The 21,268-nt window shown below is 37.9% G+C and overlaps 1 protein-coding gene across 1 annotated transcript; it reads right to left on the minus strand.

Moving 5' to 3' along the window:
- Positions 1-12,629: 12,629 nt before the first annotated feature.
- On the minus strand, positions 12,630-13,553 carry LOC117796790 (olfactory receptor 4C45-like). The gene has a single exon (XM_034646283.1). The coding sequence runs from the start codon at positions 13,548-13,550 to the stop codon at positions 12,630-12,632; it is 921 nt and encodes a 306-aa protein (XP_034502174.1). The 5' UTR covers positions 13,551-13,553.
- Between the last annotated feature and the right edge of the window lie 7,715 nt (positions 13,554-21,268).

Genomic DNA, 21,268 nt, shown 5'->3' on the forward strand with positions numbered 1-21,268 from the left:
GGAACTCTATTTATAACAGTTCTTTGAGGCACATTCACTGAACAGCCCTGGATGTTGTGTCTGACTCAACATGACTAATACACACTCACTCTTCTCACATCTTTGGATGCAGATATGTAAGTGGTCCAAAATTCCCTGAAAACTCCTCAATATTTCTTAAATGAATTTTCTGTGCAATTAGTCTTTATCACATACAGAGTGATGCTCTGAAATAGATTTATAATCCTAGTCATATTTTGTAAATGGAATTAAGTGAGACATGGAGTTTCCCTGAATATCTAATTGTTGAGACAGAAATGTTATCTAAGATAAGTTTTTCTTTTGAAACTAAGTTTAATCAAGTAAGTTTTCATTGACATGCAAATGGCTACCTAGTTTTCATTGCTTGGAGTTTTCATTGCTATTTNAGATAAGTTTTTCTTTTGAAACTAAGTTTAATCAAGTAAGTTTTCATTGACATGCAAATGGCTACCTAGTTTTCATTGCTTGGAGTTTTCATTGCTATTTGGTGGAAAAAATGAATATATACAAGAATATATTCTTTTTCGAATGATCCGTACATGGATTTTCAATAGTAAGTACACGTCACACATTATGATAGGATATCTTATTCCTTCTCCCCCTCACTTTCTCCTTTCCCTATCCCTGCTAAAAAACACAATGACATAATTTTCCTCAAAAGTTTCTAAACACAGATTTCAGCATCATGACCTTTCATCTTCAGTTAAGTTTAGGAAAGTATCTTTTGTTTTCCAGAAAGCTCAGTCTCTTCAGTTGTTTCTTTTTTACCCATGGCTGATATAGGTCACAACTATGTGCTTCATTATCCTTAATAGATTTAATACACAAATTCTGACCTCAGTATGGCAACATGGAAGTCATGAGAAGGGGAACAAATTTGTAATAATCACATATAGAAACCTACCAAAGCAATCTATTTCTGCATACATGTTAACCATAATTTTTAAAAAGTGACTTTAGTAGTTCTCAACAGCATCTTCTGTGGTATCATTACAGATCACATTTTCAACTGATATTTTTATGTCATTGTGTTCAAATTCATTTTTAGAGAAAAAGTTTACCTTCAGTTCACAGAATCTAGCTATAAAAACTACTCTGTGAAAATAACTTTGGAAAATTAAGTTAATCTGTTTAAAATTTGTGGAAAAAGATTTAGTTATTACTGACCTGGATCTATTTGGTCGTGGATTCCACTGTTTTTAGATTGCACACATTNTTCAGTTCACAGAATCTAGCTATAAAAACTACTCTGTGAAAATAACTTTGGAAAATTAAGTTAATCTGTTTATAATTTGTGGAAAAAGATTTAGTTATTACTGACCTGGATCTAGTTGGTCGTGGATTCCACTGTTTTTAGATTGCACACATTTTTTTTTTTCCCACTAAGAGCATAGCCCTACAGCTGCAAATATAGTTTGTGAACTAACAAGTGGGATACTGCAATTCTCCCTCAGACAGCTCTCCCAGCCTTGGTCAATTTAGTTTATTTTGGTTCCCATGATCAGTATGAACTTACCCAGAAAATGAGCTGTTTTAATTAGGAAACTTCAATACTCTAGGATTTAATTTCTACTCACTTTCTTGGCCTCCTATGAAAGTATAAACACATCTTCAAAATACGTATATTTTTCAGAGATCCAAAGCATATTTAATCTAAAGTAAAAATAATAGGAACAAAGAAAAAATTTCATCAGAAAGTTAGTACATGGAACTATAACATGTAGAAGTACATCCACTTGGATATATTCTTTTTCAAATCCTGCCAAATTTATATTTCCCAACAGGTCCAAGAGTGCCGTGAAGAGAATTCTTTTTATTCCTCCTTTTAACCCGCTAAGCTTGAAAGCAGTATCTCCCACATGAATCTTAAGCTTGTTGGTATATGCTCTGCCTCTGTCATTTAGTTAAATGTCCTGTAATTCTTTCTTCATAGATTGTAGAGAAATATTTAAGTAGACTTTCACAAAGTGCAGGATTTGCTGATGCATTGACCTCTTAAGTCCTCAGAGGATTAGTAATTGGTCCTGTTGGAATCTTTGCTGGAAGCCTCAGCCACAGTCTTTTGCTTACTCCCACTTGGTACCCACAACCATCATTAGAGGTCGGTTTTAGAAATGCAGTTGAGCTTTGGTTAAACACGTGTGTCTGGCTATAGTTTATGGTGAGGGTTTGTTAAGATGAATTGGAAAGCTTCATGATAGGGCTTTGTTGTCTCCCCTTTGCTGTTGCTATCTCCCCTTCCATTCTGAAACAGCCTTGCTGGATGAAGTATTCTTGGCTGCATGTTCTTATTTAGTATCCTTAATCTATCTTGGCAGCCCTTTTTGCCTGCCAGGTGTCTGTGGATAGGTCTGATGTTATTCTGATGTTCCTCCCTCCATACATAATGAACCTCCTCTTCCTCGTTGTCTCAGGATAGCTTCTTTTTCTGGAAGATTTGCAAGCTTCAGTACTATATGTTGGGTTGTTTATCTTTTTTTATTGATTTTGGAAGGGGTCCTCTCTCTCTTGGGCATGAATGCTTTTTTCCTTTCCCAGATTAGGGAAGTTCTCAGCTATGATTTGCCCAAATATACCTTCTAGCTTTATCTCTCTCTCTCTCTGTCTCTCCAGCCCCTCAGGGATCTCAATAATTCTGATATTGGTTTGTTTCAAGGCATCATCAAAGCCTTTCTTCACGGACTGTTGTCTTTCTGTCTTTTCCTCACCTTCCGTCCTTTCCAACAACTTGTCCTCTGGATCTCTTATTCTTTCTTCTGCCTCATTTACCCTAGCTGTTAGATCAACCAATTTAGACTGCATCTCATTCATACCATTTTTTAGTTTGGCCTGATTAGATCTCATTTCTGCCCTTATATATTCAGTACTATCATGTATGCCTTTTTCAAGCCTAGCTATTAACTTTTATTTGCCATCCTGAATTCCATCTCTGACATCTTACTCATAACCATATCGTAAAAAAGCCAAAATGAAACAAAACAATAAAAGTGGGGTGGGGGGGGAAGAGACTATAATCTCTCAGGTGAACAAAGCAGGTTGGCCCCCTTGTTGCTGATTGAATTTTGGTCTGTATTTTAGAAGACAGTACACCCAAAATTGCAAAGAAAACAAAATATTTATATATATATATGAAAAAATAAAGGTTAAAAAGTGACCTAAGAACATAAGTTGGTAAAATAAGAATCTAGTTGAAATGGGGAAAAAGGTAAAAAAGAAAGAAAGAAAGAATGAAAGAATGAATGAAAGAGAAAGAAAGAAAGAATGAAAGAAAGAAAGAAAGAAAGAAAGAAAGAAAGAAAGAAAGAAAAAAGAAAGAAAAACAGAAAATTTTAGACTGAAGAAACACCTAGAGCTCAGTGTACTATTTTCCCCTGGTATTGGAGTTTTACAGTCTCATGGGATCCATAAACTTGTCATTCACCTGTTCTTCCAGTCTATCTTCTGGGGAGGGAGCCTGCTGTGCCTCTTCTCAGGTGTCTTTGCCTGGGCGGAGTTGCCCCACCCCTTATCAGGAGGAGGGGCTCAATGTAATCTGGTTGTCTACATGGCTTTTTTTGCCTGGTGGATTTCTGTGCCTCTTCAGAGGGTCAGAGCAAAAATGACCCTACCTGGATCTCTGGCCCAGAGCTGGAAGATCGAGGTCCCCCTTCTTCAATAAACCCTTCTGGTCAAAGAGTCTCCACTTCTGTGTGGACCAAACTACCCAAACTCCTGCGGTTCACGCCCATTCCAGTCCTCCTGGGGGAGTCCCAGGGACCTGCGAGTGTCACTCTGCTTTGTATCTTTGAGGCTGCCAGTTGTGGGCTTGCACGCATACCCTGCTCTGCTGCTACCAGGTCATGGCTGCATGCCACCCTACTGTCTTTTCTGGGGTTTTCCCTACCTTGAGTGCTATTGCCCAGTTCTGGGGCACAGCTGTTTTCTCCCTCCCATGGGATGGTAAACAGCCTGCAGTTCCAGTCCTCTTCAGGGTGCTCAGGCAAATAGCAGTCTCTCTACAGGCCCAGCTCAGGGTTTATGGTGACTGGAGCTGAGAGACCCTCCTGGGCTTGCTGAACATAATCAGTTTCCCCGCTCCACCGTTTGAGCACTGTATCAATTCAGGCACCCCAGTTCTTTCTGTCCCCTGGGATCCTGAGACCATAATGATCCACCAAGAATTCTGACCTTTTCATCCCCTGAACCCCTATCAGAAAGGGATTTTTCTCACTGGAGCAGATTTCTAAGGGTTCTGATTTTGTGCTCGGGTGCTATATCACTTTCTGGTAGCCAGCTTATGGAGGCTCCCTCCCCCCTATATTTATCTACTGATATTTCCCCACAGATTCACAACTCTACATCTCCTACCTTGCAAAAAGCAGTCATTTTTCTGCTTGTAGATTTCCAGATATATTTTCTTACATCTCAGGCTGAATTCCTGTATGTTCAGAATGGATTGATAGATATCCAGCTAAATTCAAGGGACCAGATGAAATCAGGTCCCCTACTCTTCTGCTATCTTGCCTCTCTCCTTTGCTTTGTGGGTTCTTGTAAATCCTTTCAAATATGCAAACCTGTGAAATCTTTGCAGTTGATGACTCCACTAGAAGTAATTATAGGGTTAGTAGGATAAAATGATATGAACAATGATGCAATTCCAGAGTTTTATATCTTCAACATTTCATAACATTTTTTTTGTGTTGCCTGACCCAATGAACATCATTGTGTGTTTAAACATATGTGTATGGAGGGAAGCTAATATTGGTGCCCAAGACACAATATCTTTGAAATTAAATTTGAAAATATGTATTCATAAGATATTTTAGGGTGGATCAAAACTGCATCTCACGTAGCCAATTTAGGGATAAGTACAATTGTAGCCCAATTACCAAGGCACAAGATCAGTCCTTTGTTTCTTTCCCTATCATGCCCAAAGATGTGTTAACACAGCTCCTTTTATAGTCAGCCCTGTGGAAAAATAGTATGGTGAGCTTTTAGGGTCCTGGAGATGATTTAAAATAATAAGGCTCTGGCAAGCCATATTTAGGAACTTTTAGTAGCTATTTTATCCCTCACCCAATGAGAGTGGGGCAGTGTCCCAATCCAACACACCCCAACTCAGAGTGCCTTTGCTAAGGTTCTTATCATTGAATTTCTTCAGCCTCTTCCAAGTTTCCCCTATTTTCAGCATCTTTCCATCATCACATGGAGTAGGTAGATGGTCCATGGTGCTCATAGTGTTTAGACACACAATCCCTAGAGGTCTGCCCATTGGAGAAGTGGTTTTCTCAGTGTTCCATCAAGTGGCCTGTGTCTGGCACTTTAATCTGTATATCTTAAGGTTGAAAAATAGTAGTGATTGGAGGAGAAGTGTTATACTCAACTACATAACAATATACATGTATTTAGAAGTTTGAAAAGATGTAAAACTGTGTGTATGTATGTTTATAATGGGCATGAAAATAGCTCTGCAAAAATGGACTGTGCTTCTATGAACTCTCATTTTCACCCAAGAGCAGAGAACTTAATTTAGTCAAGTCTGTTTTTCTAATCTTATCTTCTGACTTCTGTTTTAAAACTGTTCTGTCCAGGATGGAAACACTGTCTCTTGGGTGTAGCATCCTTTTATGCAAAAGGTAACTCCTCAAGGCTTAAGTACCCTGCCTCCTGAGCTGATGGGTAGGCCCACCTGTTCCTTGCCTCGCTTTGGTAATGTTCTAGTTCTTTGCTGTAGGTGAAACTCATCTCATCTGTCCCTCAGTATAAACCACGTACAGTGTTCCACTGAAAATTGTGAATAAGAGACAGGAGGCACCAACTCAGCCTCATTATATGCGGTAGTATGAATTAGCTGATGAGAGGTAACTTTATGTCTATTCCTTTCCCAGCAAGGATTGTCCAGCCCAGGCTTTCATTCACTTTCCTTCTGGCTCAGCCCCAAACCTTGGAGTCATGTTGACTCTTCTCTATCTCTCCTCCTCCCTCCCCCCCTCATTTCATAGCTGATCCATGGCAAATCTTCTTAGCTCAACTTCAAAACATGCCACATTGGGAAGTGCTCCAGTTGCAGACATGATGGAGTAAGCACAGTCTATCGTCTTCCTCCCACAGAGATGCAGCTATGATCTCTAGAGAGAATGCACACAGAAGCCATCTGAACACTTTGAAGAGTGAATGATAGTAGGCAATTTGGAAGGAGTTCAGATTTGAAGGTTTAGCTTTTTTTTTCTCCTTCTTCTTCTTCCTGCTCCTCTGTATCACTTGTTCTGGACTTAAAAGCCATCCAGACCTGGAAATATGTATTGTGTAATGGAGGAAGATCTCCAAGAGGACATTTCTTGTGTTGGTCTGACAAGTAGGCCAGAGAATGAAGGGGTGAATCTCTGCCTTTCATTTTTCCTTTTTCCTCCTCTTCCTCCTCCTCTCCCTCCTCCTCCTCCTCCTTCTTCTTCCTTCTTTCTTCTCTTTTCCCCTCCTCCTCCTCCTCCTTCTTCTTCCTTTCTCGTAGTTGTCCTCCTCCTGCCCTTCCTCCTCTCCCTCTTCTCTCTCTCCCTCCCCCTACCCTTCCTCCCTCTTTTTCTTCTTTCTCCTGTCCTAGACCCCAGTCAGTCTTGTCACAGAGAAGCAGTGACAAGGGCAACAATAGTGGTGAGACAGGTACCTTAAACTTTCAGGGAGGGAGATTTTTTATCTTGACTATTGGAGCTGTGATCTCCTGAGCCTGAGACAAATCTTTTTATTCTTTGTTCTCCTGAATCTTGGCCATTGACACAGACTCAGTTGTGGGGAGTGTGCAGCACAATAAGAAAACTAAAGCCGTGTGTCCAGACCCAAAAAGAACCAGGGAGATCAAAGAGAGGAGGGCACTCAAGAGGGTCATCCCATTAAGTTGTGTATGAATTCCAGGGCTCCCTGCCTCAGAGCTATGAATGTGTGAATCTGAGCTCAAACAGTAGCCAAGGTCTTTGAGAATGGGGTTATAAAATAGACCACCACTGAAGTCCCAGACTGGCCACTGGGTGGCATACATATGGGCAAGAGGTGAAGAGCACTGCAAAGGATGTGCTAAATGAACTGACTCTGGAATCACAGCCCACAGAAGATGGGTTGGAAATTGCAACCTGAAACTAGCAAGGTTACTTGTCTACTAAAATTAAAAGTGCAACATTCTCAATTTTAAAAATATCAGGTATCCTTACCTAATATTCAAAATATCCAGGATACAATCCAACATTACTCAATATACAGAGCAGCAGGAAATCTCAACCTGGAAGGAAAAAACAATGATGAGCAGATGCAATGACACAGATATTGGAATTTTCAGACAAAGACTATAAAGGAACCATTATAATCATGATCCTATCAGTAAAGTGGGCACACTTGAAACAAATGGAAAGTTAGAAAGTGTCAGCTAAGAAATAAAAATTATAGAAAAGAATGCAATTGAAAATTGTGAACTGAAAGTTTCAGTGGCCAAAAGAAAGAATTCACTGGCTGGGCTCAGTGGCACAGTAGGAATATAAAAGAAAGATAAAATTGATGATATATAAGTCGAATTTATCCAGTCTGAACCATAGAGAAAAAAGAAAAATGATTTACAAAAACTGGACAGAGTCTCAGGGACTTGTAGGACAATGTCAAAATGTCTAACATTCATGTTATTAGAGTCTCAGAAAAAAGAGGAGAAGGAATGTAGCTCAGAAAGGAATTTTAAAAACATAATTGGATGAAAACTTCCCAAATTTGGTGAAATATATAAACTTACATGTTCAGTAAGCTCAGCAAATCTCAAACTGGATGAACTTAAAGAAATCCGCCTGAGACACATCATAATCAGAAAATTAAAAAGGCAAGACAAAGAAACTATTTGATTGATAAAGTGGGACATCTATAAAACCAGAAAGCAGTTCAAGAAGTAGAACATTTCTAGGCCTCCCAGGATCTCTTCTAGCCCTGCCTTATATCTCTTTCCAATCATACCTGTTTCTCTTCCCTTATAGGTGAAACCTAAGGTGACTTTTGTGGTAAAACATCTTTGCTTTTCTTCGTANGTGACTTTTGTGGTAAAACATCTTTGCTTTTATACATTTACCGCCTATGTACACATCCCTAGGGTGGCCTCTTTTAAATTTTAAATAATGCAGTCATATATGCAATCATTGTGTCTGGGTTCTTTGGCTCACCACTGTATTTGTGAGATTCATTCTTGTTGTGACACCTGTCATTCACTTATTTTCATTCTGTTAGTCTGTTGTATAAATATACCAATATTTTTTACCCATTCTATTAATTATTGACGTTAAAATTATCAGTTTTATGGTATTACATATAGCTCTGTTAAGAGTCTTGGTGATGTATCTTCCCATGCACAGTTGCATACATTTCTCTTGGGTTTATACCTAGGAATACGGTTTCTGGGTTATAGGTTATAGGCACATTTATTTATATCCAGTGTATATTTGGTAAACCTTTTTACATTTGCACCAGCAGCATATGAGAGATACCATTCCTCAGAATCGACAATAAACACTTGGTATCATCCATCCTTTTAATTTAGGAGAAGCATTGCAGTAGTATTTTGTTGTGGTTCTATATCCAATTTTCAGATGATAAAACAGGGGAGCCCTACTCCTTTAGATGTTTACTGGCCATCGGGTATCTTCTTTGCTGAAGTGCTGTTCCAATCTCATGTGGTTGTTTTTATCTTATTGATTTGCTAAGTGTTCATATTTTCTACATCAGTCCTGGTTCTGAGAAGCAGAAGTTATGACAGACTTGTGCCTATTGCACAGCCTCTAACAGGTTGTTGGCATCTGATGAATGTTGGTGCCCTTCCCTGCCAGTGGGCAACAGAAGAAGAAAGGATGGAAATAGTATAAGCTTCCAAATTTTAAGTACTGTTGAAAGCATGCTGTGGAGTAAAAACAGAAGGACTGCACTGGAGAATTTTATTCCACAGCTTATTGTGACATGGCTACTAGCAAGTTACTTGAATTTATAGTTTTTCACCTCTCTTGAACTTTCTTCCCCCAGTGAAGAGTTTTTTTCTTTCTTTTTTAATGGACGACTGTAGGATGAGCACATAATCATATCAAAAATATTTGTTATTTATTTATCAGGAGAAAGTACTCTTATATAAAACACAGGTCTTTACTTTATGTCCAAACTATTGCCAATGGAGGAGAAAATAATTTCAAAGAAATTTCCTGTTATGTGGGAATCAAAATATTCATGGAGTTACAAATTACTGACTAGTCACTTGCTGCTTCTTTGCGACTTGTACATTTTCAGCCTGGCCATTCTATGAAAGCAAGTCTATCTACACATTCATTCAAACCATGAAGGTGAGGGGCACCTGGGTGGCTCAGATGTTACGCGCTGCCTTTGACTCAGGTCATGATCTCAGTGTTCTGGGATTGAGCCCCGCATTGGGCTCCCCATTTGGCAGGAAGCCTGCTTCTCCCTCTCTCACTCCCCCTTTTGTGTTCCCTCTTTCACTGCCTCTCTCTCTGTCAAATAAATAAGTAAAATATTAAAAAAAATAAACAACCATGAAGGTGAAAGGGTTTCAAGAAGAAAATTCTAAAGATTAGAGAGAAATGTAAAAATTTTTGTTTGTTGTGTGGTTATAGTAAGCAGCTACAAAGTGGGTTTGTTAATGCGCAAAGGCTTTGGGTCAGACAGGCTTAGATTTGAATTCTGGTTCAGGCAAATTTTAGCTAATTGATCTTGAGTTATATAATTAACCTCTCCAACCCATTGTTTCCTAATTCATGAAATGGGGAAATCAGTATCCTTGGAGTTATTGGGCTGTAATATGAATTGAATAACAAAAAATTGTGACTACAAAGTACTTTGCACCTGTAAACACTCAAAGAAAGCTGTCACAATTATTTATACTAGCATTGTTTTATTGATTGTCACACGATCCCATTGGGAGTTTTCCCATAATGTTTCCCATAATTCCCAAAATGTTTTAAACAGAGGTAAGTTCCCCAGGTTTGAACTTACATTAAAGAAAGTAATATGGACGGAAATGTACTGCCTCCAAAACGTACAAATGAGTGAGTAGGTCAGGACATTTTTCACAAAAGGTGCTCGAGAAACATTTCCTGTCATCATCACCACCATGAGCATCTTCATCCTTATTTTTACATGATCATATTTCATCCCAACTTTCTTGGGAACCATAGCTAGATCTTTAAAGGAAAGCTTGATATTTTACACATACTATTGCTTGGATAGATTTAGAAGATGGTCACTCAGGAAGTTATAGGAAAGCATCTATTTTTAGAATTTATTGAAGTGTAATTGACATACAATTTCATGTTAGTTTCAGGTGTACAACATAGTGATTCAACAGTTGTATACATTATTCATTGGTCACCAAGTTAAGTGTAGCCACCCTCTGTCACCATACAACGGTATTACAATATTATCGATTATATTCCTTATGCTATACTTTTTTAACCCCTTGACTTATTTTATAATGAAGTTTGTACCTTTAATCCCCTTTACCTGTTTTGCTCTTTTCCCCACAACTACCTCTGGCAACCACCACTTTGTTCTCTTAGTTAAGAGTCTGTTTGTNACTTTTTTAACCCCTTGACTTATTTTATAATGAAGTTTGTACCTTTAATCCCCTTTACCTGTTTTGCTCTTTCCCCACAACTACCTCTGGCAACCACCACTTTGTTCTCTTAGTTAAGAGTCTGTTCTCTTAGTTAAGAGTTAAGAGTTGTTTGTTTGTCTCTTAGTTAAGAGTCTGAGTTGTTTTGGCAAAGATTTATTTTTAAAAGATCTTCATAGAGAGTGAGATCTAACCTGATATAAAGTCCTGAGAACATGAGAAATGTCAGCATCACATGATATTCGAATCCCTGGTTGTGAAATCACCTTCTGAAGACAAGTTTCTGAGCTCTTCCTCAGGAATCCCAAGCTCTGTACAGAGATAGGTCTGTTGGTCTCTGGCACTGGGCTCTCCCTTTTCCTTCTTCTGGAGGACCAGAAGGGGATCCATCATTAGTGAGAGCTTTTGAAATAAGTTCTGCTGAGGCATCTCACAGTTGCTCTAATGGGCTCCCCCATTTGTTACTGCAGAGATGTTGAAGGGCATTTGTATCCCAGACTAGAGAGTTGGTGGTGGGCTAGCTTTTAGTGTCCAGAGAATCTGCTCACAGGTCCCATTAGTTTCCTTTCTGAATAGTAACTCACCGCTCTGCTGCCCCTACTCATAAACATATACCAGTTATCACTTATTTTGAAGTGAAGTGAGGCTGGCACACATGTTTTTCCTCCCGTGGTCATGGTTAGTGAATGATGGTTAGTAGTGATGTTCTTGGGCTCCTCTTGTCTGTAACTGTTGTCCCTGGCATACTTTCTGTGCTGGTGACATCTCTGAAGGGTGTAACCATGTGTGAGCAATTTCACTAATTTTTAGCTGATTCATTTTTTCAATCTAAATCATTTAATTCTTACAACTTAAGAGAGTATGCAATGCTATTTCCATTTTACAGTTTAAAAAATCAGTAGAGAGATGAAGCACAATGCTTACATTGACAAGGCTAATTAGTGCAGGACACAAGATGAGAAATCAAGTGTATTTGATCCAAAGCTCTTAATCTCTGGCTTCAAAGTATCTATCTATAAAAATCTCCCACAACTTCATTATGCACATGTTATGAATTCTTTTCTGTAATCCAGATCTGTGGTCAATGTTGTTCAGTTTTGTGACACAGACTTGTTCCTACATCACTGGTAATTTCCTGCCCCAGCTGTTCAGACTCTTCCTTTGTCCACATCTAAAATACAACTTTAACATATAGATATTTTCTACCTTAACTCTACAGATTTGATCACTTATATTTCTTTTGTATCAGCCAATTCTGCCTCAAATTCTTTCTGTAGACAATTTTATACTACAGGGAATCATGGTGATGTCATTTTCAATAAGCATCAAATGTGCAAGTGTTCTCTTCTTGGGATTGTGACAAGTAAAGAGGTTTTTTTGTTTCATTTTTTGTTTTTTTTCCCCTGTGGTGTGGGAACATATATTAACCTCTCAAATTTGGGAAGATAATAAAAAGTATATTTGGATGAAAGTATTTCTTGATGACTTCCTGGTTTTCTGTACTTCTTTGCATATTTAATACTTTTCTTCTTTTAAATAAAACTTCATTCTAGCTGTAGTGCAGGGTGTAAAGTGTGTTGAAAATATTGCTGCTAATCTGTTTCATACCCACAATCAGAGCAACATCGTGACTTTTGTGGCCCCTTGCTACTTTGTTCTCATGAGTCCTTCTCCATAAAAAATATTAAATATTATATTTTATGAATGCATTGCTATAATCACGACTGTACTCCAAGTTGGATTTATATTATATTCATTTTTCTTCTTTTTTTAAAATAAATTACCCATTTCAAGGGCTCCTAGTATTATTGCAGTCTCTAGGCACTGTGCCTACTGTCCCTTAATGGGTATGTTGTACCTGCCCAAAATATATATGCTGCTGAAAAAAAGTGATCCAGACAGGATAATTGACTGTCCCAAGTTTAATCAACTAAGAAGGGGAATAAATCTCTCTAAAGTATCACTAGATATTTTTGTGTAAATACTCTAATCCCAAGATTCATTTATCACCAGTTTTCATTAATTTCCCCCAGAATTTCTTCATGACATTTTTCACTTCTGCATTTCTGAGGGTGTAGATTAAAGGGTTCAACATGGGAGTTACTAGGGTACAAAACACAGTCACAGCTTTGTCAGCAGGAAAGGAGGTCAGGGGTCTCAGGTACAGGAATGAACAAGGTACAAAGAATAAGATGACAACAGTGACATGAGAAGCACAGGTAGACAGGGCTTTGCGACGCCCTTCAGAGCTTTGGATCCTCAGAGAGTGCAGAATAACAATGTAGGAGGCAAGCAGCATAGAAAAAATGAGCAGACATAGTGATCCGCTGTTGGCAGCAATCAGGGGCCCCAAAGTGTGAGTGTCTGTACAGGCTAGCTCCAGGAGAGGTATTAAATCACACATAAAATGGTCAATGACATTGGGGCCACAGAATGGCAACTGGACCATGAACAAAACCTGGATCCCTCCGTGAATAAAGCCTAAAATCACAGCCATTCCCACCAAGAAAGCACAGACAGGTCTGCTCATGATGGTCATGTAATGCAAGGGCTTACAGATGGCTACATAGCAGTCATAGGCCATGGCAATTAATAAGATGATCTCAGCTCCAGCAAAGAAATGTTCAGCAAAGAGCTGAGTCATGCAGCCATTGAAGGATATGGTGTTCTTGTCAGAGATCAAGTCAAAGATCATTTTGGGTGCTATGGAAGAAGAGTAGAAACCATCTATAATGGACAAGTAGGACAGGAAAAAGTACATGGGAGAACCCAGGGCTGGGCTGATGAAGATGGTGACCGAGATGAGCAGGTTACCTGCCAGTGTGATCAAGTAGGTGATTAGAAACAGAGCAAATAAGAATTTCTGCAGTTCTGGATTCTGGGTCAGGCCCAGCAGAATGAATTCTGTGACATTGCTCATCCTTTCCACGGAGTCAGCTTGTATTATGCTCCTTAGGGAAAGATCACATGGTCCATCTGGAAAGACCAGAGAATTTCTGAGTAGTGTTTTTAATTCAACAGTGAAATCTTCCATCACCTCTTTAGTCCTGGCCTCTGGGATTGCTGGAGCCACACCTTCTACTCACCTCAACCACTTTGGGGACAGTTTTAAAAAAGAATAGAAAGATGTTAAATTTCTCTTATTCATCTAAGTTGAATAATGACAATATGCTACAAAGACCAGAATAAAAGCAAGGTAGTATTAGGACTGTTGACTTATGATTGACTTCCAAACCCTGGCTCTAAAACCTTACAGATGGGTTTCATTCACTGTTTTTGGGACAAATTTCATCAATAACAATTATTTTGAAGTTATACTTGCCCATTGGTATGAATATTGTATGTATAGGAATACAATATTGTTTAAAATGTTAAGTGTATATTGGATAGGAAGGTACCATTCTTACTGTATCTATACCAACAGTGCTGTTTGAACTGGGATTCCTTTCTGTCAAATGAATGCACATACACACTGATATACTGAGCTACAGATGGCATCTTTCCCCTTCAGAATGCCAAGGAACTATCTTTATAACAGTTCTTTGAGCCGCATTCTCTGAATAGCCCTGGCTATTGTATCTGACTCAACAAGACTAATACACACTCTTCTCACATCTTTGGATGCAGATATGGGAGTGGTACAAAATTCCCTGAAAAGTGCTCAATATTTCTTAGATGAATTTTCTGTGCAATTGCTCTTTCAGCACATATAAAATAATGGTCTGGTGCAAAAAAGGTGGTTTTATAAAAGAATGGAGACATGACCTTTGTCCTGAAAGAGCTAGTGCACCTGGGTTGTGAGGGGTGGCTAATTATATACTTGGGAGTTGGGGGAGGTAAGGAAAAGGGAGATTTCAAAGGATTTTCGTATGTTAAAGACTCGCAGGATGCTGGAGATCTTGTCTTTTTCAAGTTAATATTGTTTTTCCCTCTAGCAAGGCATTAACATTAAGACAGTTGGGATTTTCCTGTATGAATGTCACCCATATTCCACCTCTGAAATAAATTAAAAATCCTAGGCACATTTTACTAATGGAATTAAATGAGTTATTAAGTTTTCCTGAATTTTCTTTTGTTGACACAGAAATGTTATCTAAGATAATACAAGTTTTTCTTTTGACACTAAGTTTAATCATTTAGGATGAACTTCAAGTTTTCATTGCTAATTGTTGGAAAAATGGAAAATATACAAGAATATATTCTTTTTTTGAATGACCTGTACATGGATTTTCAATAGTGAGTACATGTTCCATGTGATCATAGTACTTCTTATTCCTTCTCCCCCTCTTTTTCTCCTTTCTCTATCCCTGCTAAAAAATATGACAACATACTTTTCCTCAAAACTTTCTGGACACAGAAGTCTGCATCTTGACCTTTCAGCTTAAATAAAAGTTAGGAACGATATCTTTTGTTTTCCAGAAAGCTCAGTCTCTTTAGTTGTTTCTTCTCTATCCATGGCTGCTATAGGTGGCAACTATGTGCTTCATTATCCTTTATAGATTTAATCCACAAATTCTAACTTCAGTGTGGCAATATGGAAGTCATGAAAAGGGGAAGTAATTTCAAATAATCACATAGAGAAAACTGACACAATCTACTTCTACATACATGTGAACCACATTTTTTAAAAAGCGACCTTAGTAGTTCTTAACAGCATCTTCTGTGGCAAACTTATAGATCATGATTTCTACTGGTCTTTTCACGTCCTCCTGTTCAAATTCACATTTAAAGAAAAATATTACCTTCAATTCACAGAATCTAGCTATAAAAACTATTCAGTGAAAATAATTTGGGTAAATTAAGTCAATCTATTTAAAATTTGGGGAAAAAGATTTAGTAATTACTGACCTGGATCTAGTTGGTTATGGATTCCACTGTTTTTAGATTGCACCCAGTCATTGTTTTCTTCCCCTGGGAGCATGGCGCCACAGCTGCAAATGCACTCTCTAAGCTAACAAGTGGGACACTGCAGTTCTCCCTCAGACAGCTCTCGCAGTTTTGGTTGTTTTAGTTTATTTTTGTTCCCATTATCAGTCTGAACTTACCCAGAAAATGAGTTGTTTTAGTTGGGAAACCTCAATACTCTAGGATTTAATTTCTCCTCACTTTCTTGGCCTCCTATGAAAGTATAGAGACATCTTCAAAATACATATATTTTTCAAATCTCAGAACTATATTTAATCTGAAGTAAAGATAATGGGAAAAAAAAAACTTCAATCAGAAAAAGTTACTATATGGAACTATAGCATGTAGAAGTGCGTCGAATCCACTTGATTGGATACATTTTTTTTTCAGATCCTGCCAAATTTATGTTTCCCAAGAAGTCCATGAGCAGTGTGGAGAGATTCTTTCATTCCTGCTTTTAACCCACTGAGCTTGGGAGCAGGGTCTCCCGTATGAATCTTAAGCTTGCTGGAACATGCTCTGCCTCTGTCATTTCGTTAAATGTCTGTAATTCTTTCTTCATAGACTCTAGAGAAATATTTAAATAGACATTTACAAAGTGCAGAATTTGCTAATGCATTGACCTCTCAAGTCCTCAGAGGGTCAGTAATTGGTCCTGTTGGAATCTTTGCTGGAAGCCTCAGCCACCATCTCTTGCTTACTCCCACTTGGCACCCACAACCATCTTTAGAGGTCAGTTTTAGTAATGCAGTTGAGCTTTGGGTATAGTTTAGGGTGAGATTTTGTTCAGCTAAGTTGGAAAGCTTCATCATAGAGGTTTGTTGTCCATTTTGACATTGTTGAGCCTGGCACAGGATAGGAGGTGGTTTTAAGACATAGGTTAGAGTTCAGAGAATGGATTTCTCTCTGAAAATGTTATTGTTCTAAGTATATAGTTGTCCTGAGAATGGAAATGCCAGATTTCAAGGTTATGTGCCATGTTAGTCTGGGAGACTGACATTTTTATTAGTGGCTGACAAAGGAGACTCAGATGGCTGAATTCTCAGCTACCAAAGAGTGGGTAATTTATGAGTCATAGATCTATCAAGTTCTTTGGTGTGTGTATCTAGATGAAAGATTACCGTGATGTATTTATGGGAATATAGCTTTCTCTTTATCACACATAGAAGAAATTGTGGAGATTTACAGTAGAGAGCAGTGCTTCCACATGGTAGGTGTTGAGAAAATCACACTGAAACAAATATTATATATAAAGACATTCAGAGGTAGAGGATGGAAACACTAGAAAAAGGAGGCTCCACTACAATCTTTTCTCCCTCAGCTTCTGAGGTGTTGAGGAGCTGGTTGAAAACCTGCACAGAATCACCTTGGAAAAATCAACCTTTACCTTTAAGGAAACTGCTACGCTGCTGAAATCCCAAACCAGAACTGGAAGTAGTACCTTCAGCCCTGTCCTCAACATTTAATGATTTTGCTCACTCACACTCTGTCCCTTTCCCATTCTTTTTAATTGTTGTAAAATACACGTAATATAAAATTTGCCATTTTAACCATTTCCACATGTACAGTTCAGTGATATTAGCTACANCAGGATGCTGGAGATCTTGTCTTTTTCAAGTTAATATTGTTTTTCCCTCTAGCAAGGCATTAACATTAAGACAGTTGGGATTTTCCTGTATGAATGTCACCCATATTCCACCTCTGAAATAAATTAAAAATCCTAGGCACATTTTACTAATGGAATTAAATGAGTTATTAAGTTTTCCTGAATTTTCTTTTGTTGACACAGAAATGTTATCTAAGATAATACAAGTTTTTCTTTTGACACTAAGTTTAATCATTTAGGATGAACTTCAAGTTTTCATTGCTAATTGTTGGAAAAATGGAAAATATACAAGAATATATTCTTTTTTTGAATGACCTGTACATGGATTTTCAATAGTGAGTACATGTTCCATGTGATCATAGTACTTCTTATTCCTTCTCCCCCTCTTTTTCTCCTTTCTCTATCCCTGCTAAAAAATATGACAACATACTTTTCCTCAAAACTTTCTGGACACAGAAGTCTGCATCTTGACCTTTCAGCTTAAATAAAAGTTAGGAACGATATCTTTTGTTTTCCAGAAAGCTCAGTCTCTTTAGNTTAGGAACGATATCTTTTGTTTTCCAGAAATCTCAGTCTCTTTATTTGTTTCTTCTCTATCCATGGCTGCTATAGGTGGCAACTATGTGCTTCATTATCCTTTATAGATTTAATCCACAAATTCTAACTTCAGTGTGGCAATATGGAAGTCATGAAAAGGGGAAGTAATTTCAAATAATCACATAGAGAAAACTGACACAATCTACTTCTACATACATGTGAACCACATTTTTTAAAAAGCGACCTTAGTAGTTCTTAACAGCATCTTCTGTGGCAACCTTATAGATCATGATTTCTACTGGTCTTTTCACGTCCTCCTGTTCAAATTCACATTTAAAGAAAAATATTACCTTCAATTCACAGAATCTAGCTATAAAAACTATTCAGTGAAAATAATTTGGGTAAATTAAGTCAATCTATTTAAAATTTGGGGAAAAAGATTTAGTAATTACTGACCTGGATCTAGTTGGTTATGGATTCCACTGTTTTTAGATTGCACCCAGTCATTGTTTTCTTCCCCTGGGAGCATGGCGCCACAGCTGCAAATGCACTCTCTAAGCTAACAAGTGGGACACTGCAGTTCTCCCTCAGACAGCTCTCGCAGTTTTGGTTGTTTTAGTTTATTTTTGTTCCCATTATCAGTCTGAACTTACCCAGAAAATGAGTTGTTTTAGTTGGGAAACCTCAATACTCTAGGATTTAATTTCTCCTCACTTTCTTGGCCTCCTATGAAAGTATAGAGACATCTTCAAAATACATATATTTTTCAAATCTCAGAACTATATTTAATCTGAAGTAAAGATAATGGGAAAAAAAAAACTTCAATCAGAAAAAGTTACTATATGGAACTATAGCATGTAGAAGTGCGTCGAATCCACTTGATTGGATACATTTTTTTTTCAGATCCTGCCAAATTTATGTTTCCCAAGAAGTCCATGAGCAGTGTGGAGAGATTCTTTCATTCCTGCTTTTAACCCACTGAGCTTGGGAGCAGGGTCTCCCGTATGAATCTTAAGCTTGCTGGAACATGCTCTGCCTCTGTCATTTCGTTAAATGTCTGTAATTCTTTCTTCATAGACTCTAGAGAAATATTTAAATAGACATTTACAAAGTGCAGAATTTGCTAATGCATTGACCTCTCAAGTCCTCAGAGGGTCAGTAATTGGTCCTGTTGGAATCTTTGCTGGAAGCCTCAGCCACCATCTCTTGCTTACTCCCACTTGGCACCCACAACCATCTTTAGAGGTCAGTTTTAGTAATGCAGTTGAGCTTTGGGTATAGTTTAGGGTGAGATTTTGTTCAGCTAAGTTGGAAAGCTTCATCATAGAGGTTTGTTGTCCATTTTGACATTGTTGAGCCTGGCACAGGATAGGAGGTGGTTTTAAGACATAGGTTAGAGTTCAGAGAATGGATTTCTCTCTGAAAATGTTATTGTTCTAAGTATATAGTTGTCCTGAGAATGGAAATGCCAGATTTCAAGGTTATGTGCCATGTTAGTCTGGGAGACTGACATTTTTATTAGTGGCTGACAAAGGAGACTCAGATGGCTGAATTCTCAGCTACCAAAGAGTGGGTAATTTATGAGTCATAGATCTATCAAGTTCTTTGGTGTGTGTATCTAGATGAAAGATTACCGTGATGTATTTATGGGAATATAGCTTTCTCTTTATCACACATAGAAGAAATTGTGGAGATTTACAGTAGAGAGCAGTGCTTCCACATGGTAGGTGTTGAGAAAATCACACTGAAACAAATATTATATATAAAGACATTCAGAGGTAGAGGATGGAAACACTAGAAAAAGGAGGCTCCACTACAATCTTTTCTCCCTCAGCTTCTGAGGTGTTGAGGAGCTGGTTGAAAACCTGCACAGAATCACCTTGGAAAAATCAACCTTTACCTTTAAGGAAACTGCTACGCTGCTGAAATCCCAAACCAGAACTGGAAGTAGTACCTTCAGCCCTGTCCTCAACATTTAATGATTTTGCTCACTCACACTCTGTCCCTTTCCCATTCTTTTTAATTGTTGTAAAATACACGTAATATAAAATTTGCCATTTTAACCATTTCCACATGTACAGTTCAGTGATATTAGCTACATTCACATTGTTGTGCAACCATCACCACCAATCATCTCCAGAACTTTTTCATCTTTCCATACATAAAACCCATATCCTTCAGGCAATCCCTGCCATTTCCTCCTTCCCCCAGCTTCTGGAAAACACTTGTTTGCTTTCTGCTTCTTTGAGTTGGACTATTTCAATATTTCATGGAAGTAAAATTATGCAGTGTTACTTCTTCTAACATTTGCTTGTTTTATTTAGAGTAATGCTCTCAAGTTTCATCCATGTTGTCACAAATGACAAGATTTCCTTCCTTTTTAAGGCTAAGAGGTTTCTATGTCTGTATATACTGCATTTCTTATTTTAAAGATAAGCATCTGTTGATGGACATTGAGGCTGTTTCCCCATCTTAGCTTTTGGGAATAATGCTGAAATGAGCATAGGAGGGCAAAGAATTCCTTGAGATCCTGATTTCAGTAGTGTTGGATAAATACCCAGATGTGAGATTGTTGGACCATATAGTATTCTATTTTAAATTTTTGAGGAACCTCTATCCTGTTTTCTGTAGTGACTATATGAATTTATATTCTTACCCTCAGTGAACAAGGGATCCCTTTCTCCACATCCTTACTAATACTTCTTACGTCTTCTCTGTTTTATACTGGCCATTTTAACAGATGTGAAATGGTATATCACTGAGGTTTTGATTTGTATATCCCTGTGATTAGTAAAGTTGAGCACCTTTTCATTTTTGTTTATTTTCTTTGTGGTAATATCTATTTGAATCTTTTGCCTATTTTTAAATTGGGCTATCTTTGCTATTGAGTTGTATGAGTTCTTTGTCTATTTTCGATGCTAACCCCTTACTAAATACATGGTTTGCAAATATTTTTTCCCCATTCCGTAGGTTTCCTTTTCACTGTTAATTGTTCCTCTTTTGTACAGATAGTTTTTAATCTGGTTTGCTCCCATTATTTTTGCTCTTGTTGTCTGTTCTTTTGGTGTCATATCCAAGAAATCATAGCCCATTCCAATGTGATGAAGATTTTCTGCTATGTTTTCTTTCAAGAGTTTTACAGTTTTAGGCCTTCCATTTTAAGTCCATTTTTAGTTGATTTTTTAAAAAGATTTATTTATTTATTTATTTATTTATTTATTTATTTGACAATGAGAGAGACAGCCAGAGAAAGAGGGAACGCAAGCAGGGGGAGTGGGAGAGGAAGAAGCAGGCTCCCAGTGGAGGAGCCTGATGTGGGGCTCGTTTCCATAACGCCAGGATCACGCCCTGAGCTGAAGGCAGAGGCTTAAAGACTGAGCCACCCAGGCGCCCCCATTTTTAGTTGATTTTTGTGAAGGTATAAGATAAGAGTTCAATTTCATTCTTTTGTATGTGGATATCCAGTTTTTCCAGCACAATTTACTGAAGAAATTTTTCCATTGTATATTCTTGGCACCCTTGTCAAACATAGTTGAGCATATACATATGCATGGGTTTATTTGTGGGTTCTCTATTCTGTTGCATTGTTC

The sequence above is a fragment of the Ailuropoda melanoleuca genome, chromosome 16 (genome assembly GCF_002007445.2).
Source record: "Ailuropoda melanoleuca isolate Jingjing chromosome 16, ASM200744v2, whole genome shotgun sequence".
NCBI classification, from domain to species: Eukaryota; Metazoa; Chordata; class Mammalia; order Carnivora; family Ursidae; genus Ailuropoda; species Ailuropoda melanoleuca.